The sequence below is a fragment of the Schizosaccharomyces cryophilus genome, assembly GCF_000004155.1.
Source record: "Schizosaccharomyces cryophilus OY26 unplaced genomic scaffold supercont4.8, whole genome shotgun sequence".
Taxonomy (NCBI): Eukaryota; Fungi; Ascomycota; class Schizosaccharomycetes; order Schizosaccharomycetales; family Schizosaccharomycetaceae; genus Schizosaccharomyces; species Schizosaccharomyces cryophilus.
In genome coordinates, this window is record NW_013185631.1 from 596,160 (window position 1) to 622,119 (window position 25,960).

The following is a 25,960-nucleotide window of genomic DNA, read 5'->3' on the forward strand; positions in this document are numbered from 1 at the left end:
AATATACTATAAAAGCACTCACAATTGTTATTCCATTCAACTAAATAATGTTACCACAGGATGAATACTCCCGTGACAAAAAAATCTTCCAAACTGATGAGAATCGTTGGATCTTAAATAAAGAAAAAAGTGAGTTAATTGAACATCGGACTCCGAGACCATAAAGCTGACGCACCATATGTAGTTAAGAAAATATTATGAAATATAAATGATGAATCGTGAACCAACGATTACTTGAGGACTAAATATGCATACCATAAAGAACTTCAAGGTATTCATGAGGGAACATACTCTTTTCCCTAATTTTCAATAACAAATGGACAAATCATAAACAATCTAGGACAGGAACGCCAAAACTGCCCAGTACAATTCATATGTTAGTTTATCATGACCATCCAAATTCAGGAGGTCTTCGTGGAAATTTATCCACGACTAGGTTCAATGATACTATTGGAAAGGCATGACCATAGACATCCGACAACTATATCTGAAAAGTTATACAAACACAAAGTCTTAAACCATAAATTGAGAGAGATTGGAAGATTCGACTGGTCAGACTTAATATGATTGCTTTTCGAGATTCCATTTAGTTAACCAGATTCCTGGACTTCAACAACGTCTACACACGTAGTATAACCAAGTCCAATCACGTAGAGGATGATACAACTTTAGTTGTTTTCAATTCATTTATAGACACAGGCACCAACGTGTCAATATTAAGAGGAAATTTTGCAAAGTAAATTTAAGACTACCGGGAGAAATCAACAATCAAAAATTATATGAAATTTCAACCTCCAAGAAAATCGTTTGGAACACAAATATATAAGATGTGAGATTTCTGTCACAAGAAAAACTCTGATATATGCCGAAGATGTAAACAGAGAAAAACCATCAGCGACATAGATATACCAGTAACGATAAACCTGATAATCATCAGATACAAGGAATTAGAAGCTGACCATCTAAGCCACCCGTTCATTATTACTTTCTACGGGATACTTCTTCCAAATATGGCTTTTCGTCTTATAATATGGATTCCTCGTGATATGTCCAAAGTAACGCCTAAGCGGAACTTTTTATGTATAACAAAACACTTCAACTCAAGAACCAAACACAATTGACAAAATGGTATAATTTTAGCGAAGATTCCTTCTTCATGGGAAGACTATCTGCAATTTATTATATAGCCGAATAGACAAACAACTGTAATTGCTTTATAAGTTGGTTGATATTGAGTTAGGAGAGTAATTACTATGTGTCAACATATTAATAGTAATCTCCATTGCCTGGTTGACTAACGAAGCTCTTTACAAGGATCAAGCTTATTAGTTCAATCGGCAAAATCTTCCAAACTGAAGGCTAGGATGAGGATTGCTAGCTGTTTATATAGTTTTAATCATGCGATTTCTTATCACACAATTTAGGTTCCATGAAAATTTATGAGCCAATCATATTTCTTGATTATTTAATCTATTTCCCCGTTCATGTTGTTTTATCTCAAATTTCGATACACGAATATATTATACTCGTTGAACCAAATCTGGTAATATTAAAGAGTTCCTTGGACAGACACCATCAAACATTTAAATTGTGATGTCTTTTTCTTTTACGCAATGTGGTATACTTCGTTAACTATGAGTAACATTGCTCACTAAAGTGTGGAAAAAGACTACTGTGGACTATTGAAAATGATTTCGAAAATCGAGCGAATGAATAAAATATTACGGTCCCTGTCGTTATCCATGTAAACACTTTGTCTTTTACCAATTTCATGAAAATGACTGCAAAAGATATAGAACATACGTATCCGGCGGTCAGCAATTTAATTGCAAGATTGAAGTCGAGGAAGGTCCATAAACCTTTTCCAGTCGCTGTTGAGACGGCTCTTGTAATGCGACAAGTCATTTCTCAAACGCGATGGTCTACAGTAGATCAGCTTTTGGATACAATTCGAGCAGTAGGATCTTCTCTTGTGAAAGCTCAGCCTAGTGGTATGTGCTCAATATTGTTGAAATTCAAAAACTAACTCGTGGCCTCAGAATTTTCTTGCGGAAACATCATTCGTAGAATCTTACGAATGATCCGTGAAGAATACCAAGACTTGCTAAATTCAGTGGAAGAAGAAACTGTTAATAAAGGAAAAGGCAAAGATTCCTCTACTACTTCATCGGTCTCTTCTCCAAGTAGTGGTTTGTCGTCGAATGACCACCTGGCAGAACGAAACGAGCCCATTTCTTTTCAAATGTACTCTTCAATGCTAAACTTATTGGGAAGACCAGTTCCTGAAGCTTCTTCTCAACATAAAAATCTCGGTGACAGCAGAGTTACTGGCGGGATGGATATGCGTGCTGTGCTGATAGCAGGAATTCAAGAAATAATTGATGAATTAGATAAAATTAACACGGATATTGAGGTTCAATCCATGGATCATTTGCATTCCAAGTATGTTGTGATATAGCTTACTTTGTCTAACTGTGTTTAGTGAAATTATCTTAACTCAGGGATGCTCCAAAACTGTTGAAGCATTCTTGCGCTTTGCCGCAAAGAAGAGAAAGTTTTCTGTTGTCGTGGCAGAAGGATTTCCTAACATGCAGGATGGAGCCCATGCTATGGCGAAGCGTCTTGCAAATGCTGGAATTGATACAACTGTCATTTCAGATGCTGCCATATTCGCCATCATGTCACGGGTGAATAAAGTAATTCTTGGCACACACGCAATTCTCGGTAATGGTGGGTTAGTAACTTATAGCGGTGCTCATCTCGTCGCCCAAGCTGCTAGGCATCATGCCACCCCTGTCGTTGTTTGCTCCGGTATATACAAATTGAGTCCTGTTTATCCTTATGATCTTGAGTCTATTATCCAACTTACTTCTCCAGGAAATATTATATCATTCAAAAATGGTGATTTAATAAACGAAGCTGAACTACTGAACCCTTATTATGACTATATCCCACCAGATCTTGTCGATCTTTTTATCACCAATTTGTAAGTGCTTGGATTAACAAGGCGAACAAATTTGCTAACAATTTTAGGGGAGGATATCCTCCTTCGTATTTGTACCGTATCATGAACGATACTTACGACGCAAACGACACTATTCTTTAAAAAATAATTTTTTGTTTTGTTTATTTAGGTCGAGTGTATTATAAAAGGGAATCTATGAAAATTTATTTCTGTTCAGTAGACATTGACACTCAGTCACTAAGTAATTTTCTTCATTCTTATACAGTTAACACATCCAAAAAAGCTCTATTTAAACCAAGTCATCATCGAAAATTTAAAAAGTAATCGGTAAAAATGGACTATGTAGTTACTTTTTCAAGGTGTCGCCCAAACGCTGCTTCAGCAATTTCTCAATTTCAACCGGATCACCTCGACCTCGAACTTGCCGCATTACTTGTCCTATAAAATATTTAAGCAGAGATTGCTTTCCATTCAGGAATTCCCGAACTTGCTTGGGAGATGCTTCTAAAATTTTCCCAACCTGAACATCTAATGTGTTGGAATCTTGAATAAAATCCAGCTTAAGCTCTTTAATAATGTCTGCAACCGACATTTTTGAAGGCGTTACAATCAAATGGTTGATAAGCGCTTTTGCTGTCAGACGAGAAATTTTTCGAGCAGAACAATAGCAAACAATATCGGCTAACTGATTTGGAGGGACATAAAAGAGGTCTTCTTCTTTTTCATGCTCATGAAGCTTTCCTACAAGGTCAGTAATAATCCAGGTTGGTAAGGCGTGTAAGGAATCATCAATAATTTCTTTAGAGAACCCGGCTTGTTTGCCGATGATTTTTCTAACAGTATAATAGTAATCATATCCATAAGGGAGATTTAAAAGAATACGTGCATCTCGTATGGACATAGAGTAAGGTTTTGACGTGAGCATAATAAAAAGATCGTCAGGAAGTGGTCCCATTGAATTGGCTATTTCTCTCACGTAGTCCTAAAACAGTATTAGCACAGCATACGTTAAATTATTACCTTGGATATTGTAACAGGAGGGACATCTGTTTCGGGTAGGTAGAGATAATCCTCTGAAATACTTTTATCGCGTAATAAGAATGTTTGTCCAGTTTTATCATCAAAGCCCCTTGTTTCTGTAGCCCAAATTTCATTTTTTTCTGCAAGGGAAATCTGACGGTGCACTTCATAGCGTATGGCATTCATGACATTTCGAACAGATGATAAATTCTTCAACTCTGTTTTGGGAAGCTCTAAGCCCACTGTAAAATCTTTTGAAGATTCGCTAGGAGTCGAAATAATTGGCGCAATAGATACATTTACGTCGCATCGCATTCCACCCGTTTCCATTTTAGCATCAGAAACACGGGCATAACGCATGATAGATTGAATTTTCCGCAGAAATGATCCAGCGGTATTCTCATCATGTAAACAAGGAGCCGTGACAACCTCAAGTAGTGGAGACCCTGCACGGTTGAAGTCTAGTAATGTTTTTGAAACACTATCTACATGGATAGATTTTGCGGTATCCTATATCAGGGCAAGCTTGTTAGTTTCAAATACACGAAAAAGCACGAAGACATCATACTTGCTCCAATTGTACGTGTTGAATAGGTACTATGGTATTATCAACGTCGTCTAGATGTTTTGAAAGTTGAACGAACCCGTTTCTTCCTAATGGAACATCACGTTGAGTAATCTGATAGCCAGCTGGTAAGTCTGGGTAAAAGTAATGCTTTCGGTCAAACTGGCAAACTGGAGCAACATTGCAATTGAGTGCCAGGGCTCCTCGAACAGCAAGTCTCAAAGCTTCCTGACTTAGGATCTACATATTATCGTTAGTAAGATTATTTATACATTCACAACTCGTAAGTCATTCAATAATGTGTTTTTGTGGTGACATTCACCGTATGGTGTTCATACCGGCATTGACCCAGGAAGCGAGACATCAAAGTGAGCAATAGACGTGTTTGGTGTTTCAGAAACTCCTCTTTTCGCACCACTGAAAAGCTTTTTGGAAGCCGCCAACTGCAAATGGATCTCAAAACCAATCGATGCGAACCATTTCATTTTGCACATGTTGTACAGGTTTGATAGAGGAATGCAAATGGTGTATGCGAAATTCTACGAACAAAGAAATCAATTGTTAATAATAGGAATGTAGAGAATATTCATAATATGAGGGTATTAACAACCGTTCGTTAAAGGGGGAAAACTATAAGTGTGGTGTGTTTAATGCTTTACTTTGATTTAACGCATGGCTATTCAAAAACCAAGAATGAAAATTGAAAGTAGAGCGGACGCCCTTGTTTTTATGAATATTGAATACGTTTTGTGTTACACACACATCCACTCTAAACTGTTACAAAAGGCAAATTAAAAAGCTTGCAAAAAATTCATTATAGTATCCAAAAAAGGCTAATACAAAGGAAATATGAAGAAAGAAAACCATTCAACCTCATCAAAAGCGAGATGATTCGTAAACATTAAAAGACTTTTCGTTCGGTCGCATATACGCTAACGTTCATTATTAAATAATTTATAGGAACGAAACTGGTTTCAGAAAGCAGTTACAGCTTCGTCAAGTAACTAGCTCCTTTGATTTAACCAGAGGAATACACGGCAGGGCCAGCAACAATATGTTCATTGATGGCTGAAAGGTTAAAAGGAGTGAGAGGCAAGGCTACGTCTGTCAAAACAACAAAGCTTGAACCATTGATGACTTGTTGAGTAGAGTCATTGTAGAGGTGGACACTTGGTTGATAAGTAGCGCCGGTGTTGTTGCCGGTCAAATTCAAAGGAGTGTAAGTTACATTCAATTGACTGATCCAAGCAGCAAATTGAGGAGCACCCTTAGCAGAAGTTGCAGTGGTGTATGAACTGTTGGGGCCTATCTTTTTTCCGGGAGCTTCCCAGGCGAATTCAACAATTTGGCCGGGAAGGGACATGGGCAGAGTACGGTTGGTAGACACAGCAGCAGGGTACATGTAAGTGCCATTAGGATATTGAGGGTAAGAACCGTTGGTAAAGTTCGTGGCAACAGGAGGACTAACAACGTGAAGAGCAGGGAAGTTTTGCCAGACCAACTTCTTGTTGGTAGGAGGACAGGTAACAATATAAGGAGACACCAAAGTCCAAGCAAAGGATTGAGGAAGACCAGTTTCAAACCAGACGGGATAAGGGAAGAGACCCTGCAATTGACGAAGACTCATTTCCTGACGAGCTTCAGTAGTGATGGATTGAAGTAAAAGATTAGCAGCAGCACGAGAATCAAGGTGATTAAGAAAACCATAGACTCCGGATTCAGTCCATTGTGTAAGCTTCTGTGAAAAGTCCAAGAAAGCGCCTACGCTTTCAAAGTCATATTTGTATTGACAGGCTTTAGGAGCGTCCCCACCGAGCATATTTGAAATAAGCTCGATATGACCAATCTCTTGTTGAGCCATAAAGCGAATTAAGTGACGGTAGTCAGCAGTTATGCCAGCTTCTTCGAATTCGGCATCTGAGAATTTGGTAAGGCCATAATTAAAGAGGTCATATTCAATGTACTCGTGGTACAGAGCCAAAGATAAAGATTGATAGTCAAAGTCACTCAAAGGATGATATGTTGGATTAGGCTCCATAGGAACGATGCCACCAGCAGGGGTGTAATTTGCCGGCGTTTTAGTTGGATCAAAATCGCCTGTGGCATTGTAGGTAAGATTAGCGGCAACAGCTCCGACGCCGGAGAATTCTGTAGGAGCAGCTTGACAAGAAAGAAGGCTCCGGGCCAAAAAGACACCAGTAAAAAGTGACGCAGTGAACGAGGAAAGCATCTTGTTAGAAGTGGTTGGAACAAAAAATCAAAAGATGTTTTGTATTTGAGACAAAAATTGCAGCTCTAAATGAAATCAATTAAGGGAAACCTGAACAAAAGATCAAAAAGAAAAGAACACCTATTGACGATTAAAATCTCTCTTGAAATTAGGGTACTTTCTTGTTCAACGTTAGGTTATATATTAGTTCAATACTCTCAAACACTTATAAAATTGACCGTGTCTATAGGGTATTTATATAGAAAAAAAGCAGGTAAATGTCATCAAATGCATGATTCTTGGAGAAAGATTTCATCGGCATTTTGACGTCGGCATTTTGACGTCGGCCTTTCGGTCATAGATGCGATTGCTACGTATCTCCTTACCTTAATCCCCAGATTACGATAGATGGGAATTTTATTCTTAGGTAAGGTAAGGAATGTATTGATCGAGGCCCATAACCTGGGCAGTCAGAACGGAAGAACGCTTTGGAATCATAACATCTGAATGACGTGAAACATCATTTATAGCGGTAATTTCCTTCTAAAATTACAAGATGAGTAAGTGCTATTCGTCGTTACTCTTCCTTCATGAAAACGCAAATTCAGTAATCATTTGATAAAAATAGAAAAAAAAACTATGAATGAATGTTTTCATCATGCATCGTCAACGGATCTCATGATCCTTTGGTAAGAATGCATCGGCTATAGTTAATATGATATTAACATTTTTAGGTGACCGGTGTACTTTGTGGAACGAAACCGTGTGATAAACGAAATTTTATGAAGGGGGAAGCTTTAAGGTTGCTCACCCCCTAAAAATCCGAATCAGTAGGTTAAGAGAAAGATAAATATGAACTATTCAATGGTAAACAAATAAAAAAGGGAAAAAGAAAATGTCGTTTATGTAGATATGGAACGAGTTATTACAATTTTTGCTTCTTAGAATAAATATATTTAATGAATTTCATTGCAAGATATTGAGTGAATGGTGAAGGATGCAATGAAACCAATTCAGAGGGTTCTATGTTGGACTTTCCTTTTTCCTTTTTTTTTTTGGGATATGGTGACAGATATAAGTTAAGCAGATGGGATTTTGAAATGTATTTCCAATTTTTTTATTACTTTTCCGAATATATATACAAAGACCACTTTTTTTTTTCTAAACTTCATATAAGATAAAGTATATTTCTCGTTTTCCCTATATCTCGAAACTTACGAAACATCCATTATATCATCAAGGCATACATACCTGCATAAAAAAACAATTCACATCGTTGAACATAAATGAAGGTTGACTCTCCCTTCTTTAGGTTACAGATATTTAAAGAAGAATTTTGTTTATTCAGAGAGAGGTACAGTACAGAATGATTAAAACTTGTACGAATTATGTTGATAAACTGATGATTTCATTAACATATCAAGTGAGGCATCATGATATCAGGAATAAGAAAGCATGAAAGACGAATTGATCATTCCTATGAAGTAAGGAAAAAATAAAAAGATTGGAAATAATCATTCCGTTTCGTAACGCCCCACATTCATATTATATTCATCATATTCAAAGTTATATGGCGTAATGTAATTTCTTAGAGCCATGGACTAAAGAAATTTTTGCAACTCATACTATCTTTTTTAAAATGAATAAATGAATTCGTTTTCCATTGTTTTTATTGTGATGTATCGAAAAACAAACTTACTGATTTAAAAAAAAAAAAAACAAGACCAAGAATTGAAAAATTGCAGCTTTGTAAAGAGCTTTATCCTATAAAGCAACCCAACTCCTGCTTTAAAAGAAGAAAGAAGCAGTTATCCTTTGTTTTCATTATATTTTCAAAAACATCTACTTCACTTTTTTATTTATTTTTCTTGTAAGTAACAACAACAAATATCAAGCTACCTCCTTCTCTCTATAATAAGGCAAGACAAAAATAAAACTTTTCAACTGATTTCTAGTGAACTTTTTATTATTTAAATCCCTAATGTAGTCTATCTTAATGTTTGATTAATTCTTTTAAATATTTCTTTGCCTTTTACTTTTCCAATTTAATAACAATCGGTTCTCTTAACCTTCGCTTAACTTAGTGAGTCTATTTTTCCCACTCTAATTTTCTTGCCTTCCCCCACAAGTAAATTCTTCACCACCACCACGGGGTACGAATCTTTCACTGCAAATTTTTGAGTTACCAAGGATACTGTCGTTTTACGCTGTGTCTCCGACTGGTAACAATGCGAAAAAGTTCTCTGAGCAATTTCGCAACTCAGAATCTTTTTCAATTTCCTTCTGTTGATTTTGAAAACATAAACGAAAGTGCCATCAAAAGCAGCACTTCTTCCATCCATACAAGACCTTACGAGCATGTATCAATAAATCAACAATCAGAAAACAGTCCTGTTTCCGAACCCAAGACGATTTCTCGATCTTCCAATCCTGACTCTTGCAAGAATATACTTACCAATGAAAACCAGCAAATTGGGAACGAGCCCTCAGAGGAGTCCTTTTCCTTGGGTCTTGAATATATAAGTGAGATATATACTTCTATGAAGCATTCGGGTGCTTCAAAAATATTGCCTCCTCTGGGCTGGTCATGCCCTTTAACGTTAGACTCCACGACATTAAAATTTATATGCAAGAATAATAGTCCTTCCGCTCGTTCCATACTGTCTCCTATTTTTCACAAAGAGACATCCTCTACATTTTCATTGTCTGATGAAAAGCGGATTGCTGATCGATCTGATTCGGTAATTCTTTCGTTTATTTTCGTTCTAGGGAAGCAAGTTGATCTTCTGCAACTCAAGCAATGGCTGCACTTCTCGAAAAAGCTCGATATGTCCGAATATGAGTTTTGGTCTCAAGCGGCTCAATTTTATAAGCTGGATGTTAATAGCTTGAAAACTGCCTATTCTACTTATGAGTCTTGTGAATCCCAAAGTACAAATAATGGCGGAGGCTTTTCTAGCTCACCAATTACTCGTCCTGCGAAACGAGCACGTCGTCAGTTGCATGGCCCAAAGTGCAAGGTCTGTGACCAGGAAGGCTCTGCATTCGTCACTTGTTGGATCTGTCAATCAAGCTATCATTACTCGTGTGTAGAAGCTCCTTTTGCCCCTATTACTGATATCCACTATTTCACTTGTAACAGTTGTATTCCCGACAATCTTAAAATTTCCTGGAAAGATGTCGATTATCATTGCATTTCTTCATTCCTTGATTCCAACGCCCAATTGGAATCCTCTCTTTCGTCTGCTATTTCTTCGTTTCATGACGATTTTTCTCCGTCGTACTTTAATAATTTAAACCATTCTTTCCCTTCATCAACATCGCAAAATCCTGAACGCAAAACTCGCTCATCTTCAAAGGTTAACGAAGACTCGTCCGCATCCTTCCCATACGCTTTACTTAATGCTGAATCACATTATACATATCTCTCCCGTTTGTCTCCTCTGGAACAATACTTTTGGTCTTCTTCTTTTTACCTAAAATCTTCAAAGTCTGAAATATCCGAACAGCCCCTTATTGGTTTTAGCCAAAACAAAACTGCTTTTCCAACCAATCGACAGAGTCCTTACTATAATGATCCCTGGAACCTTCCTTTTTTACAATTTGCAAAATTGTCTCCTTTGAAATTCACTCCTCCTGAAATTCTTACTCCTACCTTACATTTTGGACAAATGTTGAGCTGTCCTGGATGGCGAAAAAATACTATGGCTTTATTTGGTTTACATTATCATCATTTAGGATCTCCGAAGACCTGGTATGTTATTCCTGCTGAAGAGACTGCAAAATATGAGAAACTTTTGTCAGAACTTCTACCTCCATCATTAAAGCAACGACCGGAGACAATAAAAAATTCTTCGATTGTTCTTCCTCTTCAAGTTATACTTGCTAATGGGATAAGCGTGAATACATTTTTGCAATATCCTAATGAATTTGTTATCACGTTTCCCGATACTTATTATACATGTTTGGATCATGGGTTTAATATTTCTGAATCTATTCCTTTCGCCGTAAAAGAGTGGATTACTGATAAATATGCTCAACGATCATTTCAAACTTACAACGAATTATGCATACCTACACCATTTTCTTATGACCACATATTATTAGCAAATGCTACGGTGGATAAAACGGTCCATTCAGCTTGTTGGCTTATGACATGCTTGAAGGAACGAATAGACAACGAATTAAAAGTACGGAATGAGTTTCGAAAAAAGAATGCTTCCCTTCCTTGGGTTTCCATCCCTTTAGAATCATCAGTTATGGCCTGCAGTCATTGTAAAACGTTTGCTTACTTGGCCGCTGTCGGGATCAATAAATCGACTCAAGTTTTCTGTTTGCTACACGCTAGTCAAAACTTGAATATGAAAGATAATGATTTAACAGTCAGCGTCCGATACAACGATGAAGCTTTACTTGATGCTTATGATACTGTTTTCAGTCGTGCCAAAAAAGCTGATATATGGTTAGAAAAATACCGCGGTGCTTTCTCTAATTCTCGTCCTACTTTGAAGGTTCTTAAAGCTTTGTACTATGAAGCGGATACTCTGTCTTGTCCTATAAAAGAAGTCGATGAAGTTCGTTCATTCGTCCAAATGGGCCAAAATTGGTTGGAAAAGGCTTCTGTCGTTCTAAAAAGAAAGGCTCCTGTAAAAAAGGACAAGAGAAAGATAAAAAAGAGTGCTAATGAAAGCCCTTCAGATGAAATGATTTTATCTTCAGCTTTAAAACATAATGAATCGGATTTACTGGTCAAGCTAGTTGAAGAAGGAGAAAAATTTCCTTTCGAAATTCAGGAAATGGAACTACTTGTTGAGAAACTAGACCAATTAAAGTCTTATCAGAGTAAAGCAAGATCGTTGATGAATCAGGAACTCACTTATGACATATGCTTAAATATGGTTACTGAAGGTAAAGAGCTTCAGATTGAAACCCCCGAATTAGAGTTTTTTGAGAAGCAATTATCTAGTACAGCTTGGACAAAACAGTTTCAAGAAATTTTTGGTAGAGAAGATTTTACTTTAGAAGAACTAGTTGATTTAATCAATCGAGGAAACGAGATTGGGATACCCCCCGAAAGTGAAGAAATGGCCCAAGCTTTATATATAAAAGAGAAATCCGAACGGTGGAATAAACAGGCCGAAACTTTTTTAAGTCAAGAAACTACGACAACTCAAAAGTTGGTGGGATTAAAAGAAGAAGCAAAGCAGTTATGTGTGGATAAACAGTTATTTGATAATCTTAATGATGTTTTATTAAAATCTGTATCATCTCATGACCGGTTAGTTTCTCTGATAACACGTTCTCAGAATGCCGAGTTCGAGAAACGACCTACTATTGATGAGGCAAGGAATGTCTTGACCGAAGCGGAAGCTCTTTCAAGTAAACCCGAGGAATTTATTACAGCTCAAAAACTCGTAACGAAAACACTTGAATGGGTTCGCCGTGGTAAACGCTTCTTTGGTAAAGCAAACGCTCCACTAGAGATTTTCAGTCAACATCTCGAATTTGTTGAGGAGAAAGACTCAAGCGCAATGATTGATGAAGGTTCAAATGCTCATTTGCATGTTGGTAATGAGTATTACATTATAGCTGGATCTAATCCAGCTGATTTCCATTACTGTTTTTGTAGATTACCCGAGTCCGGTATGATGATTGAATGTGAAGTTTGTCATGAATGGTATCACGCCAAATGCATGAAAATGTCCAAGAAGAAACTTCGAGCAAATGAAAAATTTATCTGTCCTATCTGCGATTATCGTGTCGAAATACCTCGTCATTCCCATCGACCTCCGTTGATTGAGCTTCAACAAATGGTTTCGGACATCCCTAATCTTCCTTTTCAACCTGCAGAAGTGAGTTTACTAAAACAAGTCGTGAATGAGGCCGTAAACTTTCGTGATCATATACAGAACACCATTCAGGATCCCTCGAGACTTTCTTTTGAGGACATTCCTCTAATCCGGTTCTTTTTGCGAAAATTAGAGGGAGTGGAAATTCTGTTTACAGAGGAAATAAATGTTTTCCGACAAAAATTACATGAGTTATTGCCAATTGCACCCCTTCCTCCTCCGTTTATTGGTGAGAGTAGGTCTAACAGAAAACCGCGCCCCACAAAGCGTCAGCGAGAAATTATGGAGCAGGTTGAAAGTGGAAAATTAACCTCTGCCGAGGGTGCTGCCGCGATTGCTGCTACCCAAATACGAAATCAAAACAACTCTGCTACACGACTTCAGAATGTTCATACATTGAGTACCACCTTATCACCATGGGCTATGAAAAGTTTAGCTGAAGCTGTTTTAAGTCCCGCACCTTTACCAACAGCTGATACGCTTGTTCATGCGCCAAAAATGACAAATCCCCCAGATATCGCTGAATTTACTGATTTCAATTTCGTTGATAATCCTCAAATTCCAGTCACATCAACGTCGATTAGTGAGGATCACAACTCTACTGCTGTTTGTCTGTGTAAGCAACCTTTTGCTATTTCGGATGGAATGGTACAATGCCACAGTTGTTCCGAATGGTATCATTACGATTGCGTCGGTCTCTCCTCGGAAATAGTAAGTACTTTATCGACTTATACATGTCCTGACTGCTGCAACAAGCAGGGAAAACTGTATCCATTTAATACGCGTCCTCGTTCTGTACCCTCTTTATATGCATCCCAGACATATCCTCCTAGTGTCCTTCAGGGAACAACTGAGAACGTTGCCATTTTGAACAAAGCATTTACTACTTCTGCAAATCTGTTTGATATGTTAACACCCATGGATACAACATCGTACAACTCAAAGGTTGATTATTTGATTGAGGATAAAAAGCCAGATCTTTTCACGGAAACTTACCTTAGCATGTAGTGTGACCTTCTCATGCTTAATTATAATTTTAGATCAGTTTTGCGTATGACTATGAACGGTATATGATGGAAATATCTTTATTTACTTTAGCTACAACAGACTGAAGCCTAACGACTTTAATACTAATGTGTATATTATTTTCCTACAAAGAGATTCAAAGAAGTAGATGCATATAAGAAGATTGAATAGTTTCCATCTAAAAAGAAAAGAAAAGAGTGGGGAATGGAGTAAGCAAACAGAATGTATAACGATTTAATAAAGTGGTATTACATAACGACTTCAAGAGCCTTCCAAAGACCATCATTATCCATATAATCATGATGAATAATTGATACAAGCCATCTATCATCCGTACAATGTTCCAACAAATTCCTTGTTGCTGTATTTTTAGGATACAAGTAAGCCCATTCCGCCCATACGTCAAAAGCTTCATTCATCCAAGCCTTAAAAGAGACTTCGGCAATAATTGTAGATTGTATAATTTCTCTTCCTGGATAAACACCCCAAGTGACTGCACTGGCCCCGTCATTTGGGGCATTAGTAAGGAAGTCGCCTTTATTATTTCCAGCATAATAAGTGATTTGGTCATTATCATGCCACTTCTTTACAAAATTGTTGAAATCTTTTGAACTTATAAAAAATTCAATGAATGCCTTCTGGTAAACTTTTCCGCCTTTAGGACCCCAACCAAAAACAGGGTCCGTAGAAGGGGCACCATTAACAGTAGGTTGACTACCTACTGTCCACCAAGTACGCCCATTCACTTTGAGAAGATATTGTGAGATCAATTTTGTCTCGTCGTCAACGGGTTCATCAATCCATGGAATAGCATGGATGTCGTTCTTAATGTGTTTTTGGAATAGAGAAGTAATATCAGATTCATCCACAGGATAGCCCCAAAGACGAAGGGCTTCTTGCTGGGGAAAGTGCAGGGTAGGTCCGTAACCATCAATCTCACCATAAGCGGGAGATCTAGGATCACCGAAACGACCGTTGGGGAAATCGTCCCAATTTGCTTGTCTTCCCAAAACACCACTTCCTTCGGAAACGGAGAAGGGAGCATCGGTGGTGAGGCTGTCTCTATGAGTAGCGAGCGAAGCTTCGTTCGTTTGAGTACGAAGGGATGAAGAGATTCCTTTTAGCGAATCATCTGGAGGAATAACGACATGATTATGAAGTTCAGGAGTTTCGTTGAGGCTAAGACGTCTAATGGTGGTTTTTCGAAGATTCTCGTCTTGAAGTTGAGATTCGTATTGTTCCCAACGGCGAGTCAACAAAGAGCTATGCTTGAGAATCCTAGCAACAGATTTCTCAAGGTTAAGGGTGCAGAAATGAAAGCCAAGGATACGGTGGTTTGTATTGCGCATAATTGTTTGTATCATTTCCACAGCGTGCTCAACACCTATGGATTTGACGGCTTCGTCATCGGACTTTACAGCCTCTATACGTTTCATCAATGATTCAGGAATGCTGCAACCACAAAGACGAGTCATTCGCTTGAGAATGGAAAAAGACTGGATCGGCATAACGGCAGGAATAATCATTATATCTTGAAACACGCCGGACTCATGATTTCTCAGGGTCTTCTCAAATTCAATAAATGCATTAGGTTCATAAAAGATTTGGGTCATAATAAAGTCAGCACCAGCCTTTACCTTTTCAATAAGGAAAGGCATATCACGAGCAGGATCACGGGTCAATTCGGGAACATTCGAATCTGCGTGTCCCTCAGGATATGCTGCAACGCCAATGCAGAAGTAATCTCCATACTTTTGACGAATATAACGTACTAAATCAACTGCATGCTCAAACTCACTCAGCTTTCCCTCCCAATGATCGCTATTCAAAGGTGGGTCTCCACGCAAAGCCAAGATATTACGAATCCCTGCATTCTTGGCTGTCTCTAGGGTCTCGTCAATTACTTTCCGGTCCACGTTCGTGCAAGTCAGATGTAAACAAGCCGGCACACGGTGTTGATTTTCCAGCAATTTGGCCAATAGCACTGAAACACTTGCTGTACTTCCAGCCGTTCCCCATGTAACGCTAGAAAACAAAGGAAGCATATTATTCGACATTCTTGTTATTCGGCTCATCAAGTTTTCCAAACCCACTGTTGTCTTTGGAGGAAAATACTCAAAAGAATAAAACGTGCTTCCTTTCGGAAGCCCATGAATTAAGTCCACTATTTTCATAATTGTCCACTCGTTCTGTTCTTTTTGTCTTTGCCAATGTCTCACACAGGTCTTCAAGTCACTTTACCTTTCTTGCAGCTTGCACTTAGGACTAAAGGGAGGAACGAAATGTAATGTCTTCAAAATTGTTTAACGAGTTGGAACACATCAATTGAGATCAATCAATCTATAGAAAGATTTTTTGTTTATCTTTTCCTTGGATCTAGAATGCTTGATTTACTTTACCTTTATTTGGCTTAACTGAGCTTATGATTTCGACATAGTTTGAGTTTGTTTGGCAAGTAATAAATAGACAAAATCAGGAAACAAGAAGCGAAGCAAAGTCTCGCATATAAGAAAATTTCATTTATAGTGCATTTCTAATGAATAAAAAAAGAAATTTCTTAAGCATATTTATGACCTTTTCTAGGGAATCTTGTGTGGGACGTAGGGAGAAGGGAACTGTAAACAAAGCCTTTTTTCCATTCAAGACGAGAACAGAACAAGAATGAAACGAATCGAAGCAACAAATTCAGAGAAAAATAAAAAAGTGTCACGAACCGGGATCGAACCAGTGACCAACAGATCTTCAGTCTGTCATGCTCCCAACTACACCACCGCGACTTGATTGAAATGTAAGGCAGTATAAGCATTATAAAGCGCTTCTTCCATAACGATTCGAGGTGGACTTATTAAGTAGAAACTGACTATTAATTATTTGGCGCGATAGTCTCCCTCTTTCTTTCTTTCTAAGTTTTTTCTATTTTTTTGTTTCGAATTTGTAGCTTATTTTACCTGATGCCAACATGGAACCCCCTTCATCCCAAACCACATTCGACATATGGAAGATAGCTTTTCAAACGTCCAACGATGGATTCGTTGAAAAGGGTTCCATGCACTAATCTTCTGTATGCATGGAAACGCACCTTCATCATAAACCGAAAAAACAAGTCTTGTCTAATTCAAATTTTATTTACTTTTATATATATATATATATAACACGGAATACCTCCTTTCTCCTTGCTTATTGTTGCTTTTGGACAAGAGATGCGTTCTGCAAAGATGCCTGCTCAATGGTGACAGATGGATCATCTTCTAGAGTTTTAGCAGGGAAAGGCACACACAGAATAAATGATCCTGGTGAAGAGACACGAACAGCTTCGTATAAATCATGCACCGTATGAGACAAATTCAGGGTTATTACGGTCCTTGAACCGTTCGTTAAGCGGACTTGAATTCGCGTAGACGGTTGACTTTCGTCTACTTGAACTTTTTTCGCAGGTTCACTGCTTTGAGAGGAAGCTTGATCATGAAATGCGCCAGGAATTTGCGCTTGCTGAGGAGCATATGTACTTCCAAGACGTTGTCCTTTTCCAGAAAAGGGCTTCGTTGGTGCACGATAATCTTCATCAAGACGATGTTGTACCACTACATCAATGGGCTGATTCATAGTAACGCCCAACAGGTGAAGTGGGGCACGGCCATTATTGATTAGACGAAGTGTTTCTTGATTCGCTGGATCATCATAAGAGTAAAGCAGTCCGTCATCCACGCTAAAACCATTTCGCCAGAAATACAAGGTACGACGAACAGGGGTTCCCAGATTTCTCTCTGGTTCATTCCTTGGTTGCGGCACGGTTGCTTGAGTGAAAGGAGTTCCTTCCGATTGTTTGGTGGGCCTAGCAAGTTCATCTTCCGTTCCTAACCGTTGTCCAGACCCACTAAAGGCAGGCACAGGGGCTGGTGGCGATGTTTCGCGTTCGGTACCAGTCGATGCTGTCTGCTGGTGAGCCTTCTCAATGATATCTCGGACAAGCTGTTTTTTGGGATCAGGTCCTTGTACCGACAACCCACTTTTTTCTCCTCCAGTAAATAGATTCGACTTTTCGTCTGGATCCTCTTCATCTTCTTGTAGATCTTTTAAAGTAGCAAACTTCTTTTGAGAAACTTTTTTCCCTTTAGAATTTACAGCGGGATTCGAAGGCGGATTTGGTCGTTCAGAAGCACTTGGCAAAGCAGCATTCGTATCAGGTGTAGTTGCACGATCCGAGCCTTCAAATCCTTCCTCTTGCTCAGGAGGAAAAACTTCCCTTAGCAATGCAGCAGCCAATTCATAGTTCCAATTAGTAGACTCCAAGAAAAATCGTGCCTGCGTGCTTTCAACATAAAACTCATTACAAAACTGAGTTAATAGATCTTCATGATTCATGATTATAAGCTTTATCCTTCAATACTTAATCAAACTTTTATAAACAATCACAAATATTCCTCTTTGCAAGCAAAGTCTTTCTTTACATAAAAAATTAAAGTAATAGAAAATAAATACACTGATAAAATACCCTTTTTCAGCTTAAATACAACAATTACTGAATCGTTTTGTGGTTGGTATTTGTCAGGTTTTTATTAGCATCTAAGTTATGAAAGACAACATTCATCGAAGGTTAGAGTACATTTGAACATAATAAAATACAAACATATTTATATTTTGATTTCTTACTTATATAGTAACTTCTTAGTGAACTTGTTTCACTGATCCTACCATACATTCTGTCTTTCTTTGGTGGTCTACCCTCTTACTACCTTTGGGCTACACCAAATACTGCTCTTAACTGGGACTACCCATTCAAGGCTACTCAAACTAAACATTTGTATAATGGTTCTTTATGAACTTTTTTGTATCACCAGACCTGCTATAAATGCCACTCGCACGTCTGCTCCTGTATGTGAAATCGCAGATCCATGTAAATTTTGAAAGTCGTGGATTGCTGTATACATAGATACATTTCACCAATATACTCTTTTTCTAGAACACTAACAGTTTCTTCTAGACATCGGCAATTAATGTTGCTCGGAATTGTGGAAAAGCAGTCTTGGATAGCAAAGGCGTAGTTGTTGATATCGAGTCCATGGGGCTTAAGGAACTTGCCAAGCCCGTGAAAAAGCTGAACAATAAGCATAATTTTGGATACTGGTGGTCAATGTCTTTTTACTCAAGTCCCACTGTCCAGCAAGAACTCCAGCGGATTCTGCGTTTAGAACCAACAGTCCTTCGTTATACCTTCCTTAAAAAGTCTGATAAGTATGTAAACCGCGCTTTCTTCGACTAACACAACAGGTTAAACCATCTCGGTTAACATTTCATCGAGTATTATTTTACTCTCGGTACAGGGTATTGATGAGCATTTCAATCTCCTTAAATGTTTAATATTTTAGATAATATCTCGAAGGAATAAATAATCATTCATGTCGGTTTATGTTTCCTTTTTTTTATATATATATATAAACAAGTAAATGCTCACTGTTTGTGCTTGTTTTAGTTAACCATATTTGTTAAAGTTGAAAGTGCATTTGATCGTTTGGAACTTCTCTTTGATGGTTTCATCCCGGATTTTACAATATACTCATTTTCATCGGTATGAAACGGTTTTGGTTGCTCCATTTCAGCCATTAAGACCGGTGGTTTTGCCATTGGTGCTGACGGTAGTGTGGGAACGACCATATATTGAGAATACATGTCAAATGGAATGGGTTCAGGAGATAATTGAACAGCAACCGGTGCTGGAGGTGCTGGTGCCAATTCTTGGTTAAATAGAGCATTCAATCTTTTCTTTCTTTCTTCTTTCTTTTCCGCAAAACTAACAAATAGTCTTTTTTTGCCAACATACGTATTGTTTAAAAAAGATATTGCTTGCATCGCTTCGGATGGATGATTAAAAGAAACGAATCCGTATCCTTTAGAAATTCCAGTGTTTGGGTAACTTGCTAAAACACACGATTTCACACGACCAAACTGAGAGAAAAATTCCTCAAATTGTTCTGAGGTTCCTACAACATTATCGTCAATATTTTTAACAAACAAATTACACGGGTCGGAAGCTTGGGGAGTATTCATATCAATCGTGTTAATAGCACTCGGCATTGGAACGCGAGGCGGTACGAAGGAAGGAGGAGGAGGAATCATTGCTACAGGCGGTTCCATCGTTGCTACTGGTTCAAATGGTAGCAAAGGAATTGGGACTATCGGTGGTTGCGTCGAAGACATTGGGGAAGAAGGAGGCGCCTGCATTTGCATTGGCTGCTTCACAAAGAACTGAAGTTGGATACCTTTATATAAGAAATTTTGAAAGGCAGCGATAATCTGAATTGGTTAGCAATTATCAGAAAGAATTCGAGAGACTCTATAACCAACTTTACCTTAGAACAATCTTGATGAGAGTTGACCGCCAACTCAGCATATAACGTTTGATCTGGATTCGGTGTTTGATTGATGGCCGCTCCTAAAATTTTTCCATACTGAGAAAAGTCGTCATAAAGATCTACGGGTGAAGTTTTCATTGGAATGTTAAGAATGCCAATTACCAGAATTGGGTTCTCAGCAGTTTCGGAGTAAAACAGTTTATCTAAAGGTATGCTTGGCAGAAATTGATAATTGTTGAGGAACGTATGTTCTGGATCGGCTTGCTTTGTTTTAATTTCATCCTGCACAGCAGATGAATTTTCTTGTGTAAGAAGGTTCGGAATACTTAGTGGGCTCTTTTTTAGTGAGCGTAAATAATCTTCTTCGCTTGAAGCACGCCCTATTTGCGGCTTACGTACCTCTCTGTCTAGACGGGGATAATTTAAGCCATTTTCGTCCGTTTTTATTATTTCTTGTTCACTGCCTTGATTTTGGTAATTGTCATACTTCATGTGTTTTTCTAATTCCGCGTCTGATTGCTTCATTTGCATTTCCTTGAGACATAATGCTTCTTTATATTTAAAGTCGAGCTTCGCTGAACTGGGTTCATCCTTCTCTTGAGTTTGAGTGAATTTAAATATGGCTGATTTGGCTGGATGACGCTTCTCAACGATCCTATGAAACATTAGCATAATCACCTTTTACTTTCGCTCGATGGAAGAATTACTTACAACCTATTTCCTTCATATTCGAAGCCATGCAATGCCTGAACGATAGCTTCTACGCAAGCCGGTGTTTCCAGGTAAACAAATGCAAACAGTGCTGAACCCTTGATATTGATACTCTTTTTCTTTCTTCTATTTAAGACATGTGCTTCAATTACATTTCCTTTGTTTTATTAGTTTATTGGACTTGATTTCAATGAGAAAGCTTACCATATTGCTGGCAAAGATTGACGACATTCAATACTTGGCAACCATATGGCAAATTGCCAATGTAAACGGATAGATCTCTATTTTTCTGCCTCTTGTTTATGCCTTGCACTCTCTTTTCTTCTTTCATTGCTATAAGACTGGTTGGTTGATAAAAGTAGAATTCAATTGAATGTAAACAAATATACAGGATAATGAAGTGTTGCGTGTCATTATCATAAATACCATTTATTCAAACATTGTCGTTATACTTCTTTACCTGAGTGTAACGTTTATTATAGTTTTTTTTCGTAAATCAGATACCACGCACGAAGATGCTATCGTATATTCAGGGCTTGCTTCCTACCAGAGAATCTTACCTTTAGCAAGCTTCATTCAGGATTACCATTGCAGCCGAATTTTGCTATTTATGTTAAATCTTACATTATCAAATTCTCTATTAAGTCATTCTTTTCTTCGACATTGTATTCCTCCAGCTGCCGCTGGCTTACGATCTCTGAAATGTCGCTTTTATCATAAATCGCCGGCGCTTAGGTATATTGATGCTTCTGCCCAAGTTGTGTCCCGAGGACCCGCTGCTGTTAGTAGCACAGGAGTCATCAATCACAACTCACCTGCGGCTCCTTTGCTATCACAGGACGTACTGATTGTTGAGCGGCAATTGGAGATGATGAACGTATTTCTTGGATATGAACAGGCCAATCGATATGTAATATTAAACCATCAGGGTCAACATCTTGGCTATATAGCTGAAAAGGGACATACTTCTTTTCTTTCTAGTATGTCTCGGCAACTATTCCGTACACATCGTCCGTTCGTAGCGGATGTGATGGATGTGCATGGTAATCCCATATTACAGTTACAAAGACCTTTTTCATGGATCAATTCCCATCTAAACGTGAGTGCATTCAATTATTCTTCAGATCAGCCATCATTAGTTGGCGAAATTATTCAAAAGTGGCACCCATGGCGTCGTAAATATCAATTGTTTTTAGCGCAGTCTGATATGTTAGATCAATTTGCTTCGGTTGATGAGCGAGTTTTGAGCTGGGATTTCTTGTTACGAAATGCCGACAACCAAATCCTTGGAAGCGTTACTCGTAACTTTATGGGGTTGCCGAGAGAATTCTTTACGGATACAGGTAATTATGTCTTGCGGTTTACGTCCAAAGATGCCAATTTAGGTACTGTTGAAAATAATCAATTACTTCAGGCTGCTGAAGGTGATACTAGTCAAGTTTGTCCTCGCGAAATGAGTTTGGAAGAACGAGCTGTTATGCTTGGGTCTGCTGTGACTATTGATTTCGACTATTTCAGCCGTACGAATAGTCCTACGGCTGGCCTTACTTTTCCCATTATGTTCGGTTCGTCTTCTCCAGAAAATGATTACCAATCGGAAGATTTATCTGCTCAGGAGATATTAAAAGATGAACAAAATCCAAGACATTCGTCAATTGAAAATTCCATGCCGGAACAAAAGTCTCCTTTTCTTTCCGATGCTGACTTGGATCATCCCGGTGATTTTTGGGACGTTTTTGATAAGGATGCGGAAGACAGATGGTAAATTGAAGATGGCATTTTGGTATTGAAGAGCCACTTGCTGTTGTATGTTATGATAATTATGAATATAATAATGCCTAAAAGATATGAGTTTATATATATATATATATAGATAAATTTGATTAAGTTTGATTTTTTTGGTAAGACTGTGTGCCTAGTTAGTCAAAATATATAAAAAATTAATTGCATTCATTCATCGGACCTCTATGGAAGTTGTAGGCATATTTTTTAATAAAGGGAAAAAAAAACTTAGATACTTGTAAGATTGATAAAAGTAAAATGGAAGACTAAATTGTAAATTAATTGAGTATCACACTCTAATGTTTAGCTGCAAAAATTAAAGTATTATTCAGCAAGGGCTTGAAATTTGTCGTCAATCTTCTTGTAAAGTTGCTCATAACGCTCAACGAGTTCTTTTTCGCCATCATCAGGATTTTCAAATTTCATAGACGAAAGTTCAAAGAAAATATCTGAGGTGCTTTCACGGACTTTCGACCATTGAACATTGCCTTGTTCGACGGTACCTATCGCTTTCCCGTAGTATGAAATCATGTTTCTCATCATGTGGTAAGTTTTATAAAGAGGGCAGCTGCGATCATAGTTGGAATAACCGTTTTGTTGTAAGAAATCGTTCTTGATAAGACCGGCCATGTCTAAAGTAACCTTGTCACTTTCCGAAAGTGCAGACTTACCAACCAACTGGATAATTTCAAGCATCGAATCCTCTTGTTGAATGATTTGCTTGATTTGATCACGTAATGCGTTGAAACCAGAAACGCGGTCTTCATACCAGGGAGTCAAAGCATTAACATATTTGGAATAAGAAAGAGAGGTGTTAATTGAGGGAAAGTGTTTGCGCTGAGCCAATTTCTTGTCCAGACCCCAAAAGACTTGGACAATACCCAAAGTAGCACTAGTGACTGGATCAGAAAAGTCACCACCAGGTGGGGAAACAGCGCCAACGATGGAAACAGTACCTTCACGTTCAGGACTACCCAAGCAACGGACACTACCAGCTCGTTCATAGAAAGAAGCTAGCTTAGCACCGAGATAAGCAGGATAACCGGAATCGGCAGGCATTTCAGCAAGACGACCAGAAATTTCACGAAGAGCTTCAGCCCAGCGAGAAGTAGAATCAGCCATCATGGAAACATTCTTACCTTGATCACGATAATACTCGGCCAAAGTAATACCAGTATAGATAGAAGCCTCACGAGCAGCAACAGGCATGTTTGAAGTATTTGCAACAAGAGTAGTTCGCTTCATGATAGGCTCGGGGGTTCCGTTGACATCGATGGTTAATGCAGGAAAGTCCATCAAGACTTCGGCCATTTCATTACCACGTTCACCACAACCAATGTAAACGATCATGTCTGAGTTGGAATATTTGGAGAGAGACTGTGAAATTACAGTTTTACCACAACCGAAAGCACCAGGAATAGCAGTGGTACCACCCTGAACACAAGGGAACAAGGAATCGAGGACACGTTGGCCAGTAAGCAATGGTTGGTTGGCGGTAAGGTTATCAGCAACAGGACGCGGAGCACGTACGGGCCAAGTTTGTAACATACCAAAAGATTGTTTTTTGCCGTGAAATTCTACCTCCAAAAGCTTTTCGTCAACCGTGTACGAGCCAGCTTCGGCGAGATAAGTTACGGTACCACGAGCTCTAGGTGGAAGCATAATTTTATGGTCATTAAAGAGAGAGTTTTCGAATACAGAACCAAACACATCGCCGCCAGAAACGTGATCTCCGACGCGTAATTTTTTATTAGGTGTGAAATCCCATTTTCGAGTACGGTCTAAAGCTTCTGTACTAATACCTCTAGGAATGTAAATACTTTGGGCTTTGTCGTGGATTTGTTTCAACGGACGTTGAATACCGTCATAAATGGTTTCAGCCAGACCAGGGCCTAACTCGACAGACAAAGGCTTTCCAGTACGTTGGACGGGATCACCGACGGTAAGGCCCGATGTTTCTTCGTAGACTTGAATTGTACATTTGTCTTGATGAATTCGAATGACTTCACCAACCAATTCATCATGACCTACGCGGACAAGCTCGTACATGGAGCATCCAAGCATGTTGGAGGCAACGACGACTAGTTTTAGTCAATATACTGTTCCAAAAAGGAGTATTCATAGAAATTCAAGATGCCGTACCTGGTCCTGAAACACTAAAAACGGTACCAAAACGGTTTTCATGTTCATCGTAATTTTTTAGGTTTCTAATTGCCTTTTTGGCAATTTCAATCCCTCCAGCCTACTTGTTTAGTTTCATCCTACTAATGTATCGTCGAAGTTCCACTTAGTAACTTACCATTGAGTAATAATTCTATGAAGTATGAATGTAGGTGAAGGTTGAATCTCAAAAGCTACTGCCCTGAAGAGCTTGTTTTGTCTTATCTGAAAACAACGAGCGCTAGTAATATGTACGTTAACGAGAATAAAGCGACCGAAAGAGAATTAAATATTATGATTTCACAGTTTTTACAGAGTAATATATTTGTAAATTTATCAACACAGATGAAGTGTAAACCGCAAACAATGAACCCGTCGTTTTGCTATGGCTTCCCGTAGTATTTTAAAAACTTGTTTCAGCAATGCAGAAACATCTGCATACTAGCTAGCTTCAACGTTTGTTAACTGATTTATTTTGTTATATACATGTCACTGTTGATAAAATAGTTATTCATAGCTATCATTTATAATAAAGGCTTTGGTGGTTTAGTGGTATAATGCTTCGTTGCCATCGAAGCGACCCGGGTTCGATTCCCGGCCGAAGCAAATTATAATCTTCACGTTTTTAAGTGAGCTTATAAACTGAAGCGACTTATTTACCTTTTATAATCTCTTTAAATTTCTAAAACCAATTTGTACAAAGTATATTTATCGATACACTGCTAAATCGTCATGTTTACCAAGCTTCTCGTTGTTTAACGTAATATTCGTGACGCGTAAACAATGAAAAGTATTTACCTTCAGTCTTCTTTTGTTATGACGAGCGCTTTTTTTTCTTTTTAAACGCTTCTCTATTGCTGAATGAGCGATCTAACCATTATGTTTTATGCTTGTCTCTATTTGTTACTTAACCAAGACGATGGATTTGAAGCAGACAAAAACAAGAAAATGTAGTAACGAAAATTCTTTTAAGTGCCTTCGTAGTAATTCAAATAAGCCACTACAAGTTTATCCTTATATTCCATCCATAGAAAATCTATGATTTTATGAATCCATCTACTGAAATCAATACTAAGATATTTTCCCATGCGATTTAGCAGCATCAGAGAATACATACATCAGCATGTTTGCATTTTTTAAAGTTTTAAGTATAAACCAACTGTAAACCGTTTAAATCATGAAAAGTAAATTGAAGTCTGTAAAGAAAAATTCTTGCTTCGGCCGGGAATCGAACCCGGGTCGCTTCGATGGCAACGAAGCATTATACCACTAAACCACCAAAGCTTCTGTTAAGAACTAGATAGATATAATGATACAGATATT

At 38.2% G+C, this 25,960-nt stretch overlaps 10 protein-coding genes and 3 non-coding genes across 13 annotated transcripts; 5 read left to right on the forward strand and 8 right to left on the reverse strand.

The window, feature by feature from the left end:
- Window positions 1–1,757: 1,757 nt before the first annotated feature.
- Window positions 1,758–3,233, forward strand: SPOG_01581 (translation initiation factor eIF2B beta subunit). Its single transcript, XM_013170269.1, has 4 exons — window positions 1,758–1,991; window positions 2,040–2,442; window positions 2,483–2,986; window positions 3,034–3,233. The coding sequence occupies exons 1-4, from the start codon at window positions 1,772–1,774 to the stop codon at window positions 3,104–3,106; spliced, it is 1,200 nt and encodes a 399-aa protein (XP_013025723.1). The 5' UTR covers window positions 1,758–1,771; the 3' UTR covers window positions 3,107–3,233.
- On the reverse strand, window positions 3,113–5,349 carry SPOG_01582 (glutamyl-tRNA amidotransferase beta subunit). The gene is made up of 4 exons (XM_013170270.1): window positions 4,889–5,349; window positions 4,554–4,790; window positions 3,986–4,495; window positions 3,113–3,947 (listed from the first exon to the last, which is right to left on the reverse strand). The coding sequence occupies exons 1-4, from the start codon at window positions 5,042–5,044 to the stop codon at window positions 3,312–3,314; spliced, it is 1,539 nt and encodes a 512-aa protein (XP_013025724.1). The 5' UTR covers window positions 5,045–5,349; the 3' UTR covers window positions 3,113–3,311.
- A 219-nt stretch (window positions 5,350–5,568) lies between these two features.
- Window positions 5,569–6,780, reverse strand: SPOG_01583 (uncharacterized protein; the record flags this gene model as incomplete). The annotated part of the gene is made up of 2 exons (XM_013170271.1): window positions 5,569–6,288; window positions 6,316–6,780. 2 exons carry the CDS (start codon window positions 6,778–6,780, stop codon window positions 5,569–5,571), a joined length of 1,185 nt encoding a protein of 394 aa, XP_013025725.1.
- A 2,207-nt stretch (window positions 6,781–8,987) lies between these two features.
- Window positions 8,988–13,616, forward strand: SPOG_01584 (multi-copy suppressor-Chk1; the record flags this gene model as incomplete). Its single annotated transcript, XM_013170272.1, has 2 exons — window positions 8,988–9,358; window positions 9,401–13,616. The coding sequence occupies 2 exons, from the start codon at window positions 8,988–8,990 to the stop codon at window positions 13,614–13,616; spliced, it is 4,587 nt and encodes a 1,528-aa protein (XP_013025726.1).
- Window positions 13,617–13,648: 32 nt separating this feature from the next.
- SPOG_01585 (methylenetetrahydrofolate reductase Met11) lies at window positions 13,649–15,925 on the reverse strand. The gene has a single exon (XM_013170273.1). It carries the CDS (start codon window positions 15,806–15,808, stop codon window positions 13,883–13,885), a length of 1,926 nt encoding a protein of 641 aa, XP_013025727.1. The 5' UTR covers window positions 15,809–15,925; the 3' UTR covers window positions 13,649–13,882.
- Window positions 15,926–16,338: 413 nt separating this feature from the next.
- On the reverse strand, window positions 16,339–16,411 carry SPOG_16391. Its single transcript has one exon. It is a non-coding gene; the product is annotated as a tRNA-Phe (tRNA).
- A 400-nt stretch (window positions 16,412–16,811) lies between these two features.
- Window positions 16,812–18,333, reverse strand: SPOG_01586 (UB Xdomain protein Ubx3; the record flags this gene model as incomplete). The annotated part of the gene is made up of 3 exons (XM_013170274.1): window positions 16,812–18,012; window positions 18,114–18,153; window positions 18,327–18,333. The coding sequence occupies 3 exons, from the start codon at window positions 18,331–18,333 to the stop codon at window positions 16,812–16,814; spliced, it is 1,248 nt and encodes a 415-aa protein (XP_013025728.1).
- SPOG_01587 (ribosomal protein subunit Mrp17) lies at window positions 18,257–21,141 on the forward strand. The gene is made up of 3 exons (XM_013170275.1): window positions 18,257–18,506; window positions 18,616–18,866; window positions 18,903–21,141. Exons 1-3 carry the CDS (start codon window positions 18,441–18,443, stop codon window positions 18,919–18,921), a joined length of 336 nt encoding a protein of 111 aa, XP_013025729.1. The 5' UTR covers window positions 18,257–18,440; the 3' UTR covers window positions 18,922–21,141.
- Window positions 19,101–21,026, reverse strand: SPOG_01588 (RNA-binding protein Mug28; the record flags this gene model as incomplete). Its single annotated transcript, XM_013170276.1, has 4 exons — window positions 19,101–19,925; window positions 19,982–20,639; window positions 20,696–20,852; window positions 20,900–21,026. The coding sequence occupies 4 exons, from the start codon at window positions 21,024–21,026 to the stop codon at window positions 19,101–19,103; spliced, it is 1,767 nt and encodes a 588-aa protein (XP_013025730.1).
- Window positions 21,142–21,166: 25 nt separating the features above from the next.
- Window positions 21,167–22,656, forward strand: SPOG_01589 (phospholipid scramblase). The gene has a single exon (XM_013170277.1). It carries the CDS (start codon window positions 21,306–21,308, stop codon window positions 22,458–22,460), a length of 1,155 nt encoding a protein of 384 aa, XP_013025731.1. The 5' UTR covers window positions 21,167–21,305; the 3' UTR covers window positions 22,461–22,656.
- SPOG_01590 (V-type ATPase subunit A) lies at window positions 22,547–24,817 on the reverse strand. The gene is made up of 3 exons (XM_013170278.1): window positions 24,777–24,817; window positions 24,620–24,719; window positions 22,547–24,558 (listed from the first exon to the last, which is right to left on the reverse strand). The coding sequence occupies exons 1-3, from the start codon at window positions 24,777–24,779 to the stop codon at window positions 22,802–22,804; spliced, it is 1,860 nt and encodes a 619-aa protein (XP_013025732.1). The 5' UTR covers window positions 24,780–24,817; the 3' UTR covers window positions 22,547–22,801.
- Window positions 24,818–25,172: 355 nt separating this feature from the next.
- SPOG_16392 lies at window positions 25,173–25,243 on the forward strand. Its single transcript has one exon. It is a non-coding gene; the product is annotated as a tRNA-Gly (tRNA).
- Window positions 25,244–25,850: 607 nt separating this feature from the next.
- Window positions 25,851–25,921, reverse strand: SPOG_16393. The gene has a single exon. It is a non-coding gene; the product is annotated as a tRNA-Gly (tRNA).
- Window positions 25,922–25,960: the final 39 nt, after the last annotated feature.

Bases quoted from the DNA above. Each gene is read 5' to 3' on its own strand.
- SPOG_01590 (XM_013170278.1), bottom strand. The intron at 24,559-24,619 runs GTACGGCATCTT...GACTAAAACTAG, and splicing joins TTTTAGTGTTTCAGGACCAG to TCGTCGTTGCCTCCAACATG.
- SPOG_01589 (XM_013170277.1), top strand. From the start codon at position 21,306: ATGTTAAATCTTACATTATCAAATTCTCTATTAAGTCATTCTTTTCTT.
- SPOG_01587 (XM_013170275.1), top strand. From the start codon at position 18,441: ATGGTTCTTTATGAACTTTTTTGTATCACCAGACCTGCTATAAATGCC. The intron at 18,507-18,615 runs GTATGTGAAATC...AGTTTCTTCTAG, and splicing joins CCACTCGCACGTCTGCTCCT to ACATCGGCAATTAATGTTGC.
- SPOG_01585 (XM_013170273.1), bottom strand. From the start codon at position 15,808: ATGAAAATAGTGGACTTAATTCATGGGCTTCCGAAAGGAAGCACGTTT.
- SPOG_01582 (XM_013170270.1), bottom strand. From the start codon at position 5,044: ATGTGCAAAATGAAATGGTTCGCATCGATTGGTTTTGAGATCCATTTG. The intron at 4,496-4,553 runs GTATGATGTCTT...GCCCTGATATAG, and splicing joins AACACGTACAATTGGAGCAA to GATACCGCAAAATCTATCCA. The intron at 3,948-3,985 runs GTAATAATTTAA...ATACTGTTTTAG, and splicing joins CTCCTGTTACAATATCCAAG to GACTACGTGAGAGAAATAGC.
- SPOG_01581 (XM_013170269.1), top strand. From the start codon at position 1,772: ATGAAAATGACTGCAAAAGATATAGAACATACGTATCCGGCGGTCAGC. The intron at 1,992-2,039 runs GTATGTGCTCAA...TCGTGGCCTCAG, and splicing joins TGTGAAAGCTCAGCCTAGTG to AATTTTCTTGCGGAAACATC. The intron at 2,987-3,033 runs GTAAGTGCTTGG...TAACAATTTTAG, and splicing joins GATCTTTTTATCACCAATTT to GGGAGGATATCCTCCTTCGT.